General features: G+C 48.1%; 1 protein-coding gene across 1 annotated transcript in view; it reads right to left on the bottom strand.

Moving 5' to 3' along the window:
• The window catches only part of MUC1 (mucin 1, cell surface associated), a 34,872-nt gene extending 14,227 nt beyond the window's left edge, over nucleotides 1-20,645 (bottom strand). Inside the window, exons 1-6 of the mRNA XM_060253016.1 lie at nucleotides 20,418-20,645; nucleotides 16,774-16,882; nucleotides 11,126-11,631; nucleotides 8,277-8,350; nucleotides 4,311-4,450; nucleotides 1,333-1,700 (exon numbers count right to left, since the gene is read on the bottom strand). Of these exons, the coding sequence (XP_060108999.1) occupies nucleotides 1,333-1,700; nucleotides 4,311-4,450; nucleotides 8,277-8,350; nucleotides 11,126-11,631; nucleotides 16,774-16,882; nucleotides 20,418-20,645 (1,425 nt within the window). The remainder of the gene's footprint in view (nucleotides 1-1,332; nucleotides 1,701-4,310; nucleotides 4,451-8,276; nucleotides 8,351-11,125; nucleotides 11,632-16,773; nucleotides 16,883-20,417) is intronic.
• Nucleotides 20,646-21,080: the final 435 nt, after the last annotated feature.

Below are 21,080 nucleotides of genomic sequence, written 5' to 3'. Positions count from 1 at the left end.
GGGCGCCATCATTTTGATGATGGCACTTCCGGATGACGTCATTTCGTCGTGCGCGCACGCATTGTGCACGTGAATGTCCCTCGCCAGGGGATGAAGAGGACTCGGCAACCCTACTCCTAGTTGATTTCCTGGCCTCCATCCCAACGGGAGACCGGGGGCTGGTTCCCACAGTTGCATTATGTGGGTGACAAGCAGATGACGTTTCTCCTCACATGCTGATGGAGTGATTGGAGGCTGGGGGAGAGGGGGAAATAGAACTTTTAAAAATGCTCCTTGTTACATAAGGCAATGCGATATATGCGTAGGAACTCTGATGCCCAGGCTGGCATGGGGGCTAGCGAACTTAGATGGCAGGAGGCTCTGCCAAGCAGTGCTTGCTCCATCTCTGGGAACTGGCTGACATCACTGTGCCCCAACTGCGCCCTGAAGAGAATGAGTGACAGATGTCACACTCTGCAAACGCTCAGAGACATTGGTTCGCATGCTCCAGGGATGTGTCCGGGCCTAGAAAATAAGTCAGGCTGAGGCCCTGGTCAGAAGGAGATTGATCAGTGCCTTATTAGTGACTGACCACTCCCCACTCCGTACAGACTTTTGGAAGAGCCAGTTTGGTGTAGTGGTTAAGTGTGTGAACTCTTATTTGGGAGAACCGGGTTCGATTCCCCACTCCTCCACTTGCAGCTGCTGGAATGGCCTTGGGTCAGCCATAGCTCTCGCAAGAGTTGTCCTTGAAAGGGCAGCTGCTGTAAAGAGCTCTCTCAGCCCCACCCACCTCACAGGTGTCTGTTGTGGGGGGAGAAGATAAAGAAACATAAGAGAAACCATGTTGGATCAGACCAATGGCCCATCCAGTCCAAAACTCTGTGTCACACAGTGGCCAAAAAACCCAGGAGCCATCAGGAGGTCCACCAGTGGGGCCAGGACACTAGAAGCCCTCCCACTGTTGCCCCTCCAAGCACCAAGAATAGAGAGCACCACTGCCCCAGACAGAGAGTTCCAACAATATGCTGTGGCTAACAGCCACTGATGGACCTCTGCTCCAGATGTTTAGCCAATCCTCTCTTGAAGCTGTCTGTGCTGGCAGCCGTCACCATTCCTGTGACAGTGAATTCCATGTGTTAATCACCCTTTGGGTGAAGAAGGACTTCCTCATAAGAACATAACAGAAGCCATGTTGGATCAGACCAATGGTCGAAAAGAAGATTGTAAGCCGCTCTGAGATTCTGTTTCAGAGAGAAGGACGGGGTATAAATCCAATATCACCACCACCACCACCAGTCTTCTGCTATGCTAACCATTCTCGACATGCCCTCCCTCCCCCGGAGCACTTACCATCTTCCCAATACTATCATTTATCTGCTTGTAGTACGAAGAGGTGGGATACAACAAGGTGTCGTCGAATTCTCGGTTTGTGATGAGATACGAGAGAAAAAAAGACACCATGGCGCTGGTGGGCTTCTGGGTGGTCACTTGAAATGTTGGTGTGGTGGGGGTTGTCTTGTGGGAAGTGGTCGACTCAGTGCTGGTGGTGGAGCTTTTCGGGGGAGTTGTGCTGGTGCTGGGTGACTTGGTGCTGCCATCAGAGCTCACCGGAGTGGTGGTCTCAGTGCTGGCGGTGGGGCTCTCCTGTGTGGTTGTCTCAGTGCCGGGTGACTCGGTGTTGGCAGTGGGTGGCTCAAGGGTGGGGGGAGTGCTCGACCCTGGAGAGGTGAGAAAGAATCTGGTCAGCAACATAATCTGGGGATGCCTGAGAGGACACTGGCTGCCAAGAGAGGCTCCTGCTCACAGTTCATTTGTAAGCTGTAGGCAGGGCTTTTTTTTGGTAGAAAAAGCCCAGCAGGAACTTATTTACATATCTGGCCACACCCCCTTATATCACCATTGTTCCGCATAGGGCTTTTTTGGTAGAAAAAGCCCAGCAGGAGTTCATTTGCATACTAGGTCGCACCCCCTGACATCACCATTGTTCCGCACAGGAGACATCGGGGGTGGAGCCAGGAGCAAGGGTGTGACAAGCATAACTCCAAAAGGAGTTCTGGCCATCACATTGAAAGGGACAGCACACCTTTTACATGCCTTCCCTGCATTGGGAATAATGAAGGGTAGGGGCACCTTCTTTGGGGGCTCATAGAATTGGACCCCCTTGTCCAATCCTTTTGAAACTTGGAGGGTATTTTGAGGAGAGGCACTGGATGCTATGCTGCAAATTTGGTGCCTCTACCTGAAAAAACAGCCCCCCCCCCGAGCCCCAGATACCCAGGGATCAATTCTCCATTATACCCTATGGGAGTTGGTCTCCATAGGGAATAATGGAGTGCACAGTAGACCTTCCCTCCCCCGCCTCCCCCGCTTTCTGATGACCATGAAGCAGGGGGAGGGTCTCCAAACTGGGGGATCCCCTGCCCTCACCTGGGGATTACACAACAAAAAATACAAACTAGTGACTACTTTACTAAGAACTATATAGAAACCAGTCTAAATGTCCAAAACATGTACATTCAAGTCCCAAAGTAGTGTGTTGACAAGCCAATCGATTAAGTACCTGTTTCTTTCCAGTCTTCATCAGACCTGGGACCAATATTGATTCAATTATATAGATTCTTTACGTGATTTTTTAAAAAAGGAAACGCAGAGCGTCTCCAACAGCAATTTCACATCGGCTACAGCTCAGTATCAGGCTTCTTGCGCGAGTTGATACCTATATGTAGCATCCACCCCGGGGTCCTGTCGAATAGACATCTACCAAGAGGTTCCTGTTTAAACATAGATTCCCAGGGATGGGAGGCCCTGATTTGGAACAGGTCTGTTCCACATAGGAAGGAGGATGTTCTCCTGCCGTCCTTTTGCTGATCTGAAAAGGCCCAGGGAACCACGGTTTGCCCCCCCCACCCCCGGAAAGTGTACATGTAACTCATTAGCACACAATAAGCTTCCCCATCAGCTCTCCCGTGCTGATGCAGAACAAGAGAGCTTTGACTTTTGAAAGGTCAGACCCTGAAAATCTTGTTGGTGTCTAAAATGCTACAGGAGAGCCAGTTTGGTGTAGTGGTTAAGTGTGCGGACTCTTAGCTGGGAGAACCGGGTTTGATTCCCCACTCCTCCTCTTGCACCTGCTGGAATGGCCATGGGTCAGCCATAGCTCTTGCAGAGCTGTCCTTGAAAAGGCAGCTTCTGGGAGAGCTCTCTCAGTCCCACCCACCTCACAGGGTGTCTGTTGTGGCGGAAGAAGATAAAAGGATATTGCAAACTGCTCTGAGACTCTGATTCAGAGAGAAGGGCAGGGTATAAATTTACGGCCTTCTTCTTTTTCTTCTTCTTCATCTACTTGTTTCCCCAAACCGGATTTGATGCGTAACGCCCAGGGCTTTTTTTGCCCTCCCCTCAGTGTAGCCAATCCTCCAAGAGCTTACAGGGCTCTTAGCACAGGGCCTGCTGTAAGCTCCAGGAGGATTGGCTACATCAGGGCGTGTAGCCTAATATGCAAAGGAGTTCCTGCTACAAAAAAGCCATAGTAATGCCATTTCCTGGGCTCTTTGCAGCACATATACACAGTCCTAAGATAGATAAGATGGGTTAGTCTGTCTGAAGCAACAGAAAAGAAAAAGAGTCCTGCAACACCCTAAAGCAGGGGTCCTCAAACTTTTTAAATAGGGGGCCAGTTCACTGTCCGTCAGACTGTTGGAGGGCCGGACTGCCGTTACTGTACAAGGCCGCGGGCCGTCAGTTCTCCGTCTTCTGCATCTCTCTCCCTTCCCCACACCACACACCCCGGCCTGGGAACTCACCTCAGCTCGGTATCACCTCACACTCTGTCTCCGCCGCCTCAGCCCAGTGCCGGAAGTGTGCGTTGCTAACGCGAGTTTAGGTCGAATGTCACTTCCGGTCTGATTTTGCCATAACCCGGCGGGCCGCATAAATGTCCTCAGCAGGCCGCATCTGGCCCGCGGGCCGTAGTTTGAGGACCCCTGCCCTAAAGGCTAACAAAATTCATGATGACTGAAGCGAAGCGGTATCTGAAGAAGTGAGCAATGACTCACGAAGGTTTGCTCCTACCACAAATTCCGTTTGTCTTTAAGGGGCTACTGAGCTCTTTCTCTTTTCTAGTCCCGGGGGGTGGAATTCCAGCAAGAGCTTCTTTGCATATTAGGCCACACACCCCTGATGTAGCCAATCCTCCCAAGAGTTTACAAGGCTCTTTTTTGAAAGCTCTTGGCCGATTGGCTACCTCAGGGGTGTGTGGCCTAATATGCAAAGGAGCTCCTGCTAGAATTCCACCCCTGTCTAGTCCTAAGATAGTTATCGCTGCTCACCTTGGATCGAACCCACTGTGAAATTCTCCCTTTGGGCTTCAGTTGCGTTTTCAAAAGTGTCCCGCGCTGACATTGCAAGCACTTTAGGGGGTTCTTCTGTCTCGAAATACAGCACTGAATCTACTGAAACCGAGCCGTTCCTGTAAAGAAGGCAGAGAAGAAAAGGATTAAAGCGTTGAAGGAGCTGGACATGCCCACCTAGAGTCGCCAGCCTTTAAGTGGGGCCTAGAGATCTCCTGGAATTAGACCTGAGCTCCAGGAAACAGACATCAGATCACCGGGGGAGAAAATGGCTGTGTTGGAAGGTGGAGGCCATGGCCTTCTGAGGTCCTGTCCCTCCCTTAACCCCTCCCTCTCCAGGCAAAGTAGAAATGGCGTGGGTGTCCAAAGCTTTGACTTCATCTTATCCATCATCCCTTTACTCCTGACAGCTCAGTGACTACCATCCCACGGCCAGCAAGGGTTGCCAGTCTTCAGGTAGTGACGGGAGAAAACCCTAAGGTTCCGTGATAACCAGCTTCCAAAGAAGCATAAAGACACTTATACAAATATACAAAACACACTTCTATATTATTACAAACACTCTCAGACAAGCCATGTTATAACATACCCTAGGCTTTTTGAAAATTGTAACTTGTGTGCAAAGCGTTGGAATCTTTGCCGTGCTCTGATAGAGTTATTGAAAGCTGGTCCAACATGGTTGGTGGCTTTGCCCTGGGATCAGTGCCTTCTGGAACACAATAGTAAAACTAGGCTTCCCGATCCCCAGGTCCCAGCGGGGGATCCCCCATTTTTACAGGCTTTCCCCCGCCCCCAGTCAGCTGGCCCGTGGGGGAAGCCCTGCCCCCACAGTCATCATGTGGTTTTAGAGCTCCTGCAGGGTTAGAAACCTGCAAACAGGTCTGTATGCTTTTAAGGCTGAGTAGGAAGCAGGAAACAGGAAGGGCTTCATGGGAAAGGGTCAGTAAATGTTTTGTAGGAGAAAGGCCCCTCCCTTTCTTTTGCTTTCAGTTTTCAGAGCAAGTAAAGTTCTGCAGGAACAAGACCCAGTAAGTATTTGAGTGTGAGAGAGAGGGAGGGGGCAGGGGATTCCCTGGTTTGGAGGCCCTCCAAACCAGGAGGGGGGAGGGAAATGTCTACTGGGCACTCTGTTATTCCCTATGGAGAACGATTCCCATAGGGAATAATGGGGAATTGTTCCGAGGCTATTGGGGGCTCTGGGGGGGCTATTTTTTGAGGTAGAGGCACCAGAGTTTTAGTATAGCATCTAGTGCCTCTCCCCAAAATACCCCCCAAGTTTCAAAACGATTGGACCAGGGGGTCCAATTCTATGAGCCCCAAAAGATGGTGCCCCTATCCTTCATTATGTCCCATGGAAGAAAGGCATTTTAAAAGGTGTGCTGTCCCTTTAAATGTGATGGCCATAACTCCCTTGGAGTTCAATTATGCTTGTCACACCCTTGTTCCTGGCTCCACCCCCAAAGTCTCCTGGCTCCGCCCCCAAAGTCCCCAGATATTTCTTGAATTGGACTTGGCAACCCTCAGTAAAGCTAATAAATAATATATTAAATTGTGAAATACCTTGTACCCTAGAGGCAATTTTCTTGAATTACTGGCCAAAGCTGAAGCTTACAGCACAAAAAAAGGACTTAGCAGCCCTATTATTAATGGTGGCCAAAATTATAATAGCCAAACAATGGAACACAATGTCATATCCCACGATACAGCAATGACTTCAGGGCAGGAAAAGGTTAAGGAAATTGTGGCGATGGACAAAATAGCAACACAGAGCTATGTAACAGAAACCCCTACTAAAGAGAATAATTTTGTAGAAAAATGGTTCCCCTTTCTTGAATATATTAACACCAGTACGGAATTTAAATCTTCTATCCCTAAAAAATATCTCCATTTTTCGTTTTACTGGCATTGCCTCCTATGACATTGATTTGTGTTTCATTTCTGTGTATGGTAAACAATGATCATGTTAAGATACGATGGTAGTGCTTTGTGAGTTAGTTTATATTTACATTTATTTAATTATAAAAATGTTCATTACCACTGCGACAAAATAATTGTGAAGAAGATAGCTGTTGTAATTGTGTCGTATATTTTTGAAAAATTAATAAAAAATTATGTATTAAAAAAAAGAAAGAAAGAAAGCTGGTCCAAGCTTCTAGTGAAACGAGGGAATATAAAGTACTACCTCATCGCTGTGTTATGCTGTGCACATAACATATTTGGAATTAGGACTATTCAGAAACACTACGGGGTGTGTTTCAGGAGCAATTGGACCAAGGTTTTCTTTGAATGTGGAATGACTGACTGTTGACTACGTGGGACTGCTTATTATGAACTTTCTAGATTGTGTCATTTCTTTGTTTTCACTTTAGGCGTTCTGTATATCTACGTATGTTTATAAGATGGTTTGTCTGTAGGGTTGCCAATCCCCAGGTGGGGGCAGGGGATCCCCCGGTTTGGAGGCCCTCCCCCCGCTTCAGGGTCGTCAGAAAGCGGGGAGAGGGGAGGGAAATGTCTGCTGGGAACTCTATTATTCCCTATGGAGATTTATTCCCATAGAAAATCGTGGAGAATTGATCTGCGGGTATCTGGGGCTCTGGGGGGGGGCTGTTTTTTAGGGGTAGAGACACCAGATTTTCAGTATAGCATCTAGTGCCTCTGCCCAAAATACACCCCAAGTTTCAAAAAGATTGGACCAGGGGGTCCAATTCTATGAGCCCCAAAAGAAGGTGCCCCTATCCTCCATTATTTCCTATGGAAGGCAGGCATTGAAAAGGTGTGCCGTCCCTTTAAATGTGATGGCCAGAACTCCCTGTGATGGAGTTCAATTATGCTTGTCACAGCCTTGATCTTGGCTCCACCCCTAATGTCTCCTGGCTCCACCCCCAAAGTCTCCTGGCTCCATCCCCAAAGTCCCCAGATATTTCTTGAATTGGACTTGGCAACCCTATTTGTCTGAGAGTGTTTGGAATGATACAGAAGTGTGTTTTGTATATCTGTATAAGTGTCTTTCTGCTTCTTTGGAAGCTGGTTGTCACGGAACCGTAGGGTTTTCTCCCGTCACTCTCTGCTGCGTTTCTCTGTTTGTTGCACAGGTAGTGGCTAGAAATCTCCCAAAATAACTACAGGTCTCCCGGTTTAAAGAGATGAGTTGCCCTGGAGACATGAAGAAGAAGAAGACTGCAGATTTATACCCCACTAGCCCAGTAGGTAGGGGCTGCAGAATGTGAGGGCCATGGGGCGGGTGAGCGCAGGAAGTTGGAGAGGCTGGGCGCCACCCCTCTCCATCCTGTGCAATTTAAATCATGCGGGAGGGGCATGCAGGGTGGCCAGTGGCAGGGAGGCCTTCTGCACAATTTAGAGCCCACCAACTGACTGATTGGTGGTTGGTTTAAATGGTGCAGGACAGGCAATCTCTCTCCCAGGCGGGAGAGAGGGGCAAGCCCTTGGATGGGGGGTGAGCCCCCCCCAAAAAAAACCCTGTTAGGGGGCCAGGCCCCATAGGCCCCTGCTTATCTACAGGCCTGTACCCCATCCTTCTCTCTGAATCAGAGTCTCAAAGCAGCTTATAATCACCTTTACCTTCTTCCACCACAACAGACAACCCATGAGGTAGGTGCGACTGAGAGAGCTCTCCCAGCAGCTGCCCTTTCAAGGACAACTCCTACGAGAGCTCTGGCTGACCCAAGGCCATTCCAACAGCTGCAAGCGGAAGCGTGGGGAATCAAACCCAGTTCTCCCAGAGAACAGTCTGCGCGCTGAACCACTACACCAAACTGGCTGCTTTGGAAGGTGTACTCTATGGCATTGGACTTCACTGAACTCCTTCCCTTTGCTAAACTCCATCCTCCACAGGCTGCACCCTCAGAACCTCCAGGGATTTCATAACCCAGAGTTGAGAACCCTACGACTTATCAGAGGTTTGTATAGACAGCCAGCACTCCCTACCGAAATGCAATTATTTTGTATCCTCGGTACTCATTGTTGCGTGCGCACGTAAGACAGCCGTAGATGTTCTGGTACTGTAGAGAGAAAGGGCAAGGGATGTGCATTAGATTCTAATAGACCAGATTCACTGAAACCCTGAACATGGGATGGGGGATGAAGCCATGTTTTGAGGCCTACTCTTTACCCCCCACCCCTGGCTCCTAGTTGGTTTCCTGCCAGGCCTCCGTCCCAACAGGAGACCGGGGGCAGGTTCCCACAGTTAATTTTCAGACTAGCTCAATCTCATCAGGTCCCGGAAGGTAAGCAGGGTAGGAAGCTGAGCGTGGTTGGCTAGTATGTGGATGGGAGACCTGGACTTTTTTTTGAGCAGGGGCGCAGTTCTGATTTGCTTGGTGCCAGGGGGTGTGGCCTAATATGCAAATGAGTTCCTGCTTGGCTTTTTCTACAAAACAAGCCCTGGAGACCGCAAAGGAATACCAGGGCTGTGATAACAGAGGAAACAATGGCAAACCATCTGGAAACGTCTCTTGCCTTGAAAACACTATGGAGTCAGCTGTGGGCACCTTCCACCACCCACGGAAGGGGAGGAGACTTCCAGATTCCTCCCTCCCATTGCAGGCCCCCATCTCAACTGGCCCCTCCTGCTGCTCCTGGAAGGACTCTCATCCCATAGCAGCAGTGTTTTGGAGATTGTTTTGGGGTTCAGCAGGAAAGGAGGAGGTGAAGGACTCCTGTTCTGCTGCTGGAACTGTGTCCCATTGACAGAGGTTCCCTGGGGGACCCAAGCCTCGATGAGCATGTAAAACTTCTACAGATTACTAAATGTTTTCACATTACTTGTGTTGCCAAGGTACCTTCTTATAGCCCTAATCCAGGGCTTGTTTTTTGTAGCAGGAACTTCTTTTCCTATTAGGCCACACCCCCTTGATGTAGCCAATCCTGGAGCTTACAGGAGGCCCTGCACAAAGAGCCCAGTAAGCTCTTGGAGGATTGGCTGCATCAGGGGTGCGTGGCCTAATATGCAAAGGAGGTCCTGCTACAAAAAATGGTCTTATCAGCATGTTTGTGTGGGCCATGCTTAGAACAGGGGTCTCCAACATGGTTGCCTGCTGACAACTTTTCTGGAGCCCAGCAGACAGTGGCTTTTAGAAACCAGGCTTTTGTCCAGCAACACTCCTAATCAGCCATTGGAGATTTGATTGGCTGTGCAGGTTTTTAAACACCATTGCTATGGGATAAGCTGTCACCACAGGGCAAGGACCTTCACTGTGTGGCTAGAGTTAAGCTATGGCAGCCATTTTGTTATTCGCTCCACCTGCCACTGGCAGCCGTTGCGTGACAGCCATTTTGTAGCTGAGCCAACCACACTGTGCCAGAATTCCAAAGGTGCCCACAAGCTCAAAAAGATAAGTGGCAGAGGATCCGACCAGAACTGGAGAGATCTAAGTTCATATCCTAACCTTGCCAGGAAACTGTGTGAGAGAAAACTTCTCTTGATTCACAGGGGTGACACAGACTCATGCTTTTTTAATCTACTTTCAATGCATTTTCCAACTGGATTTCAATGTGTCAACTGGCATAATCTAGTTGGAAAGTAAATTGAAAGTGCATGTGTGATTGCAGCCTAAGCCTTAGCATAACACACTTCAGAGAGTTGTTGGGTGGATAAATTGGGGTGGGGGGGGGAGGATACTGGACAGTAAATAATCCCTTTCCAGATTTTGGGAAGGGATAGGTAGAAGGAGTGAAAGGTTCAATTCTGTGATCCAGCCTTTGAAATGGGTGGAGGCAGAGAGAGAGTGAGACATGAGACAAGGGTGTAAATTTCCGCAGGCATACACCAAAGAAATATGACCAAACAGTATTGCGGGGTTGAACGGCCTTGGAGCAGGTGTATTCCCTCGTTTACTTCAGCTGGGATCGCCCAAGGCTCCTTCCCTCCATCTGGGTCTCTTGCCCTATTCCCAGCCACAAGTAGCATCTATAAATTTCATCTCTGGTAAAGGCTAGGCTGCTGTTTGGGGTGTTAAACTGTCCTGAGCTTAAAGGCTGGGAACAAGGTTGCTAGCTTCCTTTTCTTCAAGCAGGGTTCCTTTGCACTGAATATGTGCATGACAAGCAGATGCTGTTTTCCATCAGGCTAGGAGGAAATAGAAGTTTTTGAAATGCTACTTGTTATACGAGGGAACAGGATACATGTGTAGGAACTCTGTGGGTGGGGTGGGGGCTGGCAGACTTAGATGGCATCAGGCTCTGCCAAGCCATTTCTCCATCCCTGAGGACTTGTGCCCCAGCTCTGCCCTCAAGAGAATGAGTGACAGATGCTGCACTCTGCAGATGCTCAGAGACATCGGTTTGCATGCTCCAGGGATGTGTCCAAGCCTAGAAAATAAGACCTAGGACTGAGGTCCTGGGCAGATGTAGACTGAGCAGTGCTTTATTAGTCACTGCCATAGGAGGTGGTGGCAGCTACAAGCATAGACAGCTTCAAGAGGGGATTGGATAAATATATGGAGCTGAGGTCCATCAGTGGCTATTAGCCACGAGGTCTAGATGGCTTTGTCTGGGGCAGTGATGCTCTGTATTCTTGGTGCTTTGTGGGGGGGCACAGTGGGAGGGCTTCTAGTGTCCTGGCCCCACTGATGGACCTCCTGAGGGCGCCTGGGTTTTTTTGGCCACAGTGTGACACAGAGTGTTGGACTGGATGGGCCATTGGCCTGACCCGATGTGGCTTCTCTTATGCGCTTATGACTGACCAGTCCCCACTCTGTGCAGACTTTTGGAAGGGATGTATTTCTTCTGCCACGCAAACCATTCTCGGCATGCCCTCCCTCCCCTGCAGCACTTACCATCATCCCAATACTATCATTTATCGCCTGGTAGTACGTAGAGGCGGGATCCAACAAGCTTTCGTTGAATTCCCTGTTGGTGATGTGGTACGAGAGGTAGAAAGGCACTGGCATCTGTGTGGTGCTGGTAGTCATCTGGGAGGTCACACTGGATGTTGTCGTCTGGCTACGCGTTGTTGTTCTCTGGGTGCCCTCTGTGTTGCTGGTGGTGGAGCCGACCAGTGTGGTTGTCTTGGAGCTGGCAGTGGTTTTTTCAGGGGTGGCTGTGGAGCCTCTTGGGGTGGTTGAGACAGTGATGGGTGGTTCAGGGATAGCTGTGGACCCTCCTGGGGTGGTTGAGATGGTGGTGGGTGGCTCAGTGCTAGTGGTAGAGCCTCCTGGGGTGGTTGAGACAGTGATGGTTGGTTCAGGGGTGCCTGTGGAGCCTCCTGTGGTGGTGGTGATGATGGTGGGTGACTCAGTGTTGACAGTGGATGACTCAGGGGTGGGATCGAGAGTGCTAGACCCTGGAGAGGTGAGAAAGAATCTGGTTAGCTACATAATCCAGGGATGCCTGATAGGACACTGGCTGACTCGAGAGGCTCCTTCTCACAATTCATTTGTTAGCTGTGGGGCTGCAGCGTACCTGGAATTAGATTTCAATTTCTGTTTTGGTTCTGAGCTGCAGAATGTATGAAAGAGTTATAAATATGACGGAGAAACGATCAATTGAGAAAGACGTTATATTTTAGAAGAAGAGGGCTTGTTTAGTTTAATTTAACTTAATTTTTCAATTTATAGGGAACACTTTCCCTATGAAGAAAGGTTAAAACACTTGGGGCTCTTTAGCTTGGAGAAACGTCAACTGCGGGGTGACATGATAGAGGTTTGCAAGATTATGCATGGGATAGAGAAGGCAGAGAAAGAAGGACTTTTCTCCTTTTCTCACAATACAAGAACTCGTGACCATTCAATGAAATTTCTCAGCAGTCGGGTTAGAATGGAGAAAAGGAAGTACTTCTTCACCCAAAGGGTGATTAACGTGGAATTCACTGCCACAGAAGGTGGCAGTGGCTACAAGCATAGAGGGGGTTAGATAAAAATATGGAGCAGAGGTCCACCAGTGGCTTTTAGCCACAGCGTATTGTTGGAACTCTTTGTCTGGGGCAGTGATGCTCTGTATTCTTGGTGTTTGCGGGGGGAAGGGGGGCACAGTGAAAGGACTTCTAGCTCCACTTGTAGACCTCCTGATGGCACTTAGGGGTTTTTTTTTGTTTGTGGCCACTGTGTGACACAGAGTGTTAGACTGAATGGGCCACTGGCCTGACCCAACATGGCTTCTCTTCTGTTCTTATGGCCACTGTGTGACACAGAGTGTTGGACTGAATGGGCCACTGGCCTGATCCAACATGGCTTCTCTTATGTTCTTATATCCTTACCCCGCCCTATCCCACAAGTGGGCTCAGGGCGGCTTACAACATTAAAGCAAAACCTGTCCTACTCGGATTATTGCCCCGCAGTGAAAATATGCAAGGAAATAATAATATTCATTGAGACATGCATACAAGTAGAGTAAAGGCATATTTGTTTAAAGTTTAAACAGCACAGATCTTAATTTCCAACTTTGCTGAGAATTCTATCGGCTTTGGGAAGAAACGAAGTATTGACAGAATCTTTTAAAAAGTCTATCCTTGATTTTATACTAAATTCAGATGTTTGTATTTTTAAACGTTAAGCAGCCCCGTGGCGCAGAGTGGTAAAGCTGCAGTATTGCAGTCTGAACTCTGTGCACACGACCTGAGTTCGATCCCGGCGGAAGCTGGGTTCAGGTAGGCGGCTTCAGGTTGACTCAGCCTTCCATCCTTCCGAGGTCGGTAAAAGGAGTACCCAGCTTGCTTGGAGGGAAGCGTAGATGACTGGGGAAGGCAATGGCAAACCACCCCATAAAAAGTCTGCCGTGAAAACATGGTGATGTGATGTCACCCCAGAGTCAGAAATGACTGGTGCTTGCACAGGGGACTACCTTTACTTTTTAAAAAATTTTAAATGGCATTTTCTTTTATAACGTAATTGTATTACCCCCTACTTCCTATTATCTGGATTCTTATCAACAAATGCCTAATAAAGGTTTCAGTATCAGTATCCGTAACATTAAAATGAATCATTTCAAAACATCGTAACCACAGATATGCTGATCAGATTCAAGAGCAATAATCAGTACAACAAACCACGCAACATCGTCCAGGCTGGAACATAAGAACATAAGAGAAGCCATGTTGGATCAGGCCAATGGCCCATCCAGTCCAACACTCTGTGTCACGCAGTGGCCATAAGAACATAAGAGAAGCCATGCTGGGTCAGGCCAATGGCCCCTCCAGTCCAACACTCTGTGTCACACAGTGGCCATAAGAACATAAGAGAAGCCATGTTGGATCAGGCCAATGGCCCATCCAGTCCAACACTCTGTGTCACACAGTGGCCATAAGAACATAAGAGAAGCCATGTTGGATCAGGCCAATGGCCCATCCAGTCCAACACTCTGTGTCACATAAGAACATAAGAGAAGCCATGTTGGATCAGGCCAGTGGCCCATCCAGTCCAACACTCTGTGTCACACAGTGGCCATAAGAACATAAGAGAAGACATGTTGGATCAGGCCAGTGGCGCCTCCAGTCCAACACTCTGTGTCACACAGTGGCCATAAGAACATAAGAGAAGCCATGTTGGATCAGGCCAATGGCCCATCCAGTCCAACACTCTGTGTCACACAGTGGCCATAAGAACATAAGAGAAGCCATGTTGGATCAGGCCAATGGCCCATCCAGTCCAACACTCTGTGTCACATAAGAACATAAGAGAAGCCATGTTGGATCAGGCCAGTGGCCCATCCAGTCCAACACTCTGTGTCACACAGTGGCCATAAGAACATAAGAGAAGACATGTTGGATCAGGCCAGTGGCGCCTCCAGTCCAACACTCTGTGTCACACAGTGGCCATAAGAACATAAGAGAAGCCATGTTGGATCAGGCCAATGGCCCATCCAGTCCAACACTCTGTGTCACACAGTGGCCATAAGAACATAAGAGAAGCCATGTTGGATCAGGCCAATGGCCCATCCAGTCCAACACTCTGTGTCACATAAGAACATAAGAGAAGCCATGTTGGATCAGGCCAGTGGCCCATCCAGTCCAACACTCTGTGTCATACAGTGGCCATAAGAACATAAGAGAAGACATGTTGGATCAGGCCAATGGTCCCATCCAGTCCAACACTCTGTGTCACACAGTGGCCATAAGAACATAAGAGAAGCCATGTTGGATCAGGCCAATGGCCCATCCAGTCCAACACTCTCTGTCACACAGTGGCCATAAGAACATAAGAGAAGCCATGTTGGATCAGGCCAGTGGCCCAGCCAGTCCAACACTCTGTGTCACACAGTGGCCATAAGAACAGAAGAGAAGCCATGTTGGATCAGGCCAATGGCCCATCCAGTCCAACACTCTGTCTCACACAGTGGACATAAGAACATAAGAGAAGCCATGTTGGATCAGGCCAATGGCCCATCCAGTCCAACACTCTGTGTCACACAGTGGCAAAAAATTTTATACATACACACACACTGTGGCTAATAGCCACTGATGGACCTCTGCTCCATATTTTTATCTAAACCCCTCTTGAAGCTGGCTATGCTTGTGGCCGCCACCACCTCCTGTGGCAGTGAATTCCACATGTTAATCACCCTTTGGGTGAAGAAGTACTTCCTTTTATCCGTTTTAACCTGGCTGCTCAGCAGTTTCATCGAATGCCCACGAGTTTTCAACACAGCTTGAGCACCTTGACGGTAGGGTGCTGGGTGCTGGGGGAGCAGTGACTTCATAGGACGCCCGCTGGATCAAGTAAAAGCCTGGCGGAAGAGCTCTGTTTTACAGGCCCTGCGGAACTTGGATAGGTCCCGCAGGGCCTGCATTTCCAATGGGAGCTAATTCCAGCAGGTAGGGGCCCAGACCAAAAAGGCCCTGGCCTTCGTCGAAGCCAGATGGACATTCTTAGGCCCAGGGATCACAAGATCATTCAGCTTGCATCCGAGTGCTGGGTTTTCACTCAGTCACCACGTGCCTAGCCTAGTACCACCCCCTCCTTCCCTCCCTCTGGCACACCGAAATCTTCAAAGTTGTCACTCCAGTTTGGAGGAGGAGCTTGTTAGGGTATACCCTTAAGACTGGGAAAACTCTTATGAGACAGAGGTAACTCTACTTTCTGAATGGGCCAAGAGAAACTCCTCGTTTCTGAAGGAATGAGGGCTAGCAAAGAGCAGAGCTTCCTAACTCTTTTGCCGTATTTTTTTCCCAGAATATCAGATGCAGGAAAGGTGATCCGCTTCCGGGGTAGAGTAAGACATCCCTAGACAGATTCTCCAGTTTGTTTATTTGCGCCTATGCAGAGGAAACTCTGTTCTTTCCACTTGTTCTCGATACTGAGAGATCCTCTGGATTATTCTCCCTCCCAAGCCTGCCTCTCAAGCAGCTGAGAGAAAAGGTGCGGGCCAGATCTTTCCCCCTTTGCCACCCACTCACGCTGGCTGCATTCTGGAGGAGAAGGAGCATTGGCTGGCCTGGGGGGAAGGCGGCATGGAAAAGCCTGATCTGGTCAGAACTCGGAAGCTAAGCAGGGTCAGTTCTTGGAAGGGAGACCACCCAGGAAGACTCTGCAGAAGAAGGCTGTGGCTAACCACCTCTGCTTCTCCCTCTCCTTGAAAACCCCTTGCTGGGGTCACCCTAGAGCGGTTGCAACTTGAGCTGCCCATTCATATACTTTAAATCTCTGAGCCAGAGTCTGCTGAAGGGAATTTGGCTCCAGGCTCGCCTTTGTAGTGCCAAATACACACAGCAGATCCAGAAAAGGGCGCCTTTCCTTCTGGCTTAAATCAAGACTTGGGATTCCATTCTCGTGATAATTTCCAAGAGCTCAACCGGACTTACTCTTTAGAAGAAGAAGAATTGCAGATTTATACCCCGCCCCTTCTCTCTGAATCAGAGACTGAGCGGCTTATAATCTCCTTTATCTTCCTCCCCCCCCCCCACAACAGACATCCTGTGAGGTGGGTGGGGCTGAGAGGACTCTCACAGCTGCTGCCCTTTCAAGGACAACCTCTGTGATAGCTATGGCTAACCCAAGGCCATTCCAGTAGGTGCAAGTGGAGGAGTGGGGAATCAAACCTGGTTCTCCCAGATAAGAGTCCACATACTTAACCACTACACCAAACTGGCTCTCCACACCAAACTGGCACACCAACATACATTCATTGTTTTTTCCTATGAACCAGTTATCGTGTTGTAACCCTTCACAGACTCAGGGGGTAACCCTGTTGGTCTGCAGTAGAAGAACTCAATTGGAATCATGCGCCACCTTAGGGACCAACAAGGTTCGAGGGGATGAGCTTTCAAGAGTCAAATGTCTCTTTTTCAGGTGGGGACTTCCATTTTTACTTGTATCTGATGAAGGGAGCCTGGACTCTTGACAGCTTCTACTATGGAAATCCTTTCGGCCTCTAAGGCGCTACTGGATTTGAATCTTGCTCATGTCCAGTTAAGGGATTTCAGAAGGTGCCACAAAATACTCCTCTACCTACATGTAGCATCCACCCTGGGTCCTGTCGAATAGACACCTACCAGGAAGGTCCCTGTTTAAACCTAGATTCCCAGGGATGAGAGGCCCCGACTTGGAATAGGACTGTTCCACATAGGAAAGAGAGGGTTCCCCTCCCATCCTTTTGCTGATCTGAAAAGGCCCAGGGAACAATTGTTTTACCCCCTGGGAAAATGTAGATGTAGCTCATTAGCACACAATAAGTTTTCCCCCCATCAGCTGTCCTGTGGCTGTTTAATAAGAACATAAGAGAAGCCATGTTGGATCAGGCCAGTGGCCCATCCAGTCCAGCACTCTGTTTCACACAGTGACCAAAAAACCCCCAAGTGCCATCAGGAGGTCCACCAGTGGGGCCAGGACACTAGAAGCCCTCCCACTGTTGCCCCTCCCCAAGCACCAAGAATACAGAGCATCACTTGCCCCAGACAGAGAGTTCCAACAATATGCTGTGGCTAATAGCCACTGATGGACCTTTGCTCCATATGCTCATCCGATCCCCTCTTTTGGTGTAGTGGTTAAGTTCATGGACTCTTATCTGGGAGAACTGGGTTTGATTCCCCACTCCCCCACTTTCAGCTGCCGGAATGGCCTTGGGTCAGCCATAGCTTTGGCAGGAGTTGTTCTTGAAAGGGCAGCTGCTGTAAGAGCCCAATCAACCCCACCCACCTCACAGGGTGTCTGTTGTGGGGGGAGAAGTTAGAGGAGATTGTAAGCCGCTCTGAGTCTCTGATTCAGAGAGAAGGGTGGGGTATAAATCTGCAGTCTTCTACTTCTTCTTCTTGAAGCTGTCTATGCTTGTAGCCGCCATCACCTCTTGTAGCAGTGAATTCCATGTGTTAATCACCCTTTGGGTGAAGAAGTACTTCCTTATATCTGTTCTAACCCGATGGCTCAGCAATTTCATTGAGTGTCCACAAGTTCTTGCATTGTGAGAAAGGGAGAAAAGTACTTCTTTATCTTCTCTATCCCATGAATAATCCCGTACACCTCTATCATGTCACCCCTCAGTCAACATTTCTCCAAGCTAAAGAGCCCCAAGCACTTTAACCTTTCTTCATAGGGAAAGTGTTCCAGCCCTTTAATCATCCTAGTTTCCCTTTTCTGCACTTTATTTCAGATGCGGAACAAGGGAGCTTTGACTTTTGAAAAGTCAGACCCTGAAAATCTTGTTGGTTTCTAAGATGCTACAGGATTCAGATCCACCTGTTTCCCCGAATTGGGTTTGATGTGTAATGTCCAGGGCTTTTTTTTTTTTTGTATCTGGAATTCCTTTGCATATTAGGCCACCCCCACCCGCCCTGATATAGCCAATTCTCCAAGAGCTTACACTAGGCCCTGTAATAACAGCCCTGTAAGCTCTTGAAAGATTGGCTACATCAAAGGTGTGTGGCCTAATATGCAAAGGAGTTCCTGCTACAAAAAAAGCCCTGGTAAAGCCACATCCTGGGCTCTTTGCAGCATATGTACACAATTCTAAGACAGATGAAGATGGATAGCTGCATCTATCTGAAGCAGTAGAGTCGGGGTCCTGCAGCACCGTAAAGACTAAAAAAAATCATGACTGAAGAAGGATCTGAAGAAGTGAGCAATGACTCATGAAAGCTTTTATTCTACCCCAAATTTTGTTTGTCTTTAAGGTGCTCCTGAGCTCATGCTCTTTTTCTAGTCCTAAGATAGTTATAGCTGCTCACCTTGGATCGAACCCACTGTGAAATTCTCCCTTTGGGTTTCGTTTGCGTTTTCAAAAATCTCCTGCGCTGACTTTGCGAGCTCTTCAGGGGGTTCTCCTGTCTTGAAAAACAACACTGACCTTACTGCAATGGAGCCATTCCTGTAAAGAAGGCAGAGAAGAAAAGGATTGAAGTGTTGAAGGAGCTGGACATGCCCACCTAGAGTCGCCAGCTTTTAAGTGGGGCCTGGAGATCTCCTGGAATTAGACCTGAGCTCCAGACAACAGACATCAGTTCCCCTGGAGAAAATGGCTGTGTTGGAGGGCAAAGTAGAAATGACGTGGGTGACCAAATCTTTCACTTCATCTTATCCATCACCCCTTTACTCCTGACAGCTCAATGACTACCACCCCCTGGACATCAGGGGTTGCCAGTCTTCAGGTAGTGGCTGGAAATCTCCCAGAATTACAACAGGTCTTCAGGATAAAGAGATGAGTTGCCCTGAAGACATGAAGAAGAAGACCACAGATTTATACTCGCCCCCGCTCTGCTCTCTGAAGGGAGTCTCAAAGCAGTTTACAATCTCCTTTATCTTCTTCCCCACAACAGACACCCTGTGAGGTAGGTGGGGCTGAGAGAGCTTTTTACAGGAGCTGCCCTTTCAAGGACAATTCCTGCCAGAGCTATGGCTGACCCAAGGCCGTTCCAGCAGCTGCAAGTGGAGGAGTGGGGAATCAAACCCAGTTCTCTCAGATAAGAGTCTGCGCATCTAACCACTACACCAAAGTGACTGCTTTGGAAGGTGAACTCTATGGCATTGAGCTTCTTCCCTTCCCTAAACTCCATTTTCCACAGGCTCCACCCTCAAAATCACCAGGAATGTCATAACCCAGAGCTGACAACTCTACGACTTATCAGAGGTATGTAAAGATAGCCAGCACTCCCTACCTAAATTCAGTTATTTCGTATCCTTGGTACTCATTTCTGCGTGCGCATGTAAGACAGCCGTATATGCTCCAGTACTGCAGAGAGAAAGGGCAAGGAATGTGCGTTAGATTCTAATAAAGAATGACAGATGTTGCACTCTGTAAATGCTCAGAGACATTGGTTCACATGCTCCAGAGATTGAAAATAAGTCCTCAGGCTGAGGTCCTGGGCAGAAGGATATTGAGCAGTGTCTAGAGATGTGAAGGGCCGGAAAAAAACCTGAAAAATTCAGGAAAAACCCATTTTTTCTCTGTTTTTTTCCTGAAGCCTTTTTTTGTTTTTTTCCCAAAAAATTGAAAAAAAGAAAAGAAAAGAAATTGATTATGGAACATTTTATTTTAACATGATGAATAAAATATTTTAAGACCAGGTGTTCAAATATTTTCCAAATCATTTCTAAAAAATATATATGGTATCAGTTTATTCTAATTTCGGTGCCCATTCATTGAAACTTAGTCTTACACTCCCTTCTATACACTTCCCCCCTCAATTCTTTTTATGAGAATGGGTTTTTTTTTTTAAAAAAAATATTTGATACTGTGGAGAGGAAATATGAATAATTGTTACTTCTGGATTTTTTTTAAAAAAAATTGTGGAGGTTTTTTTGTTCGTTCCACATAAACTAGTAAACAATTCAGGGGATTGTTACTCTGTTTGTTACAATTACAAATAAATATTATTTAAAAAATAAATTCTGTTTGTAATAATTGTTTGGATACACTATATTTTTAATATGCCAGTTGTGATAATTTCATGCCAGGTAAAATTGTTCATAGTCATATTTTATGTTCCTAAAGTAACAGAATGACTTTCAATATGGAAAAGAAAAAAGAGCTGCTAATGTAGCACTTTTTTCAATTTTTCCGAAAATTGCTGGTTTTTCCTGAAAAAACTTCAGAATTTCCAGAAATTTTACATCTCTAGCAGTGCCTTATTAGTGTCTGATCCGTTTCCACCCCATGCTGACCTTAACCGTTGTTGACATGCCCTTCCTCCCCTGCAATACTTACCATCTGCCCAATACTTTCGTTTATCTCCTTGAAATAAGAAGAGGTGGGATCCAACAAGCTTTCATTGAATTCCCGGTTGGTGATGTGATACGAGAGATAGAAAGGCACAGGTATGGGCGTGGTGCTGGTGGTCATCTTGGAGGTCACACTGGACGGTGCCTGCATTGTCGTCTGGCTACTCGTTGTTGTCTGAGTGCCCTCTGTGGTGCTGGTGGTAGAGCTGACCATTGTGGTTGTCTCGGTACCGGCAGTGATTTTTTCAGAGATGGTCGTGGAGTCTCCTAGGATGGTTGAGAGGGTGGTGGGTGGCTCAGTGCTAGCAGTAGAGCCTTCCAGGATGATTGTGACAGTGGTGGGCAGCTCAGTGCTAGCGGTAGAGCCTCCTGGGATGGTTGAGATGGTGGTGGGTGGCTCAGTGCTAGAAGTAGAGCCTCCTGGGATGGTTGAGACAGTGGTAGGTGGCTCAGTGCTAGTGGTAGAGCCTCCTGGGATGGTTGAGATGGTGGTGGGTGGCTCAGAGCTAGCATTAGAGCCTTCCGGGATGATTGTGACAGTGGTGGATGGCTCAGTGCTAGTGGTAGTGCCTCCTGGGGTGGTTGGAATGGTGGTGGGTGGCTCAGTGCTAGAAGTAGAGCCTCCTGGGATGGTTGAGACAGTGGTAGG

This window comes from Heteronotia binoei, chromosome 1 (genome assembly GCF_032191835.1).
Source record: "Heteronotia binoei isolate CCM8104 ecotype False Entrance Well chromosome 1, APGP_CSIRO_Hbin_v1, whole genome shotgun sequence".
NCBI classification, from domain to species: domain Eukaryota; kingdom Metazoa; phylum Chordata; class Lepidosauria; order Squamata; family Gekkonidae; genus Heteronotia; species Heteronotia binoei.
Note: the sequence above shows the minus strand (reverse complement) of the source record. Positions and strands in the feature narration are given on the sequence as shown.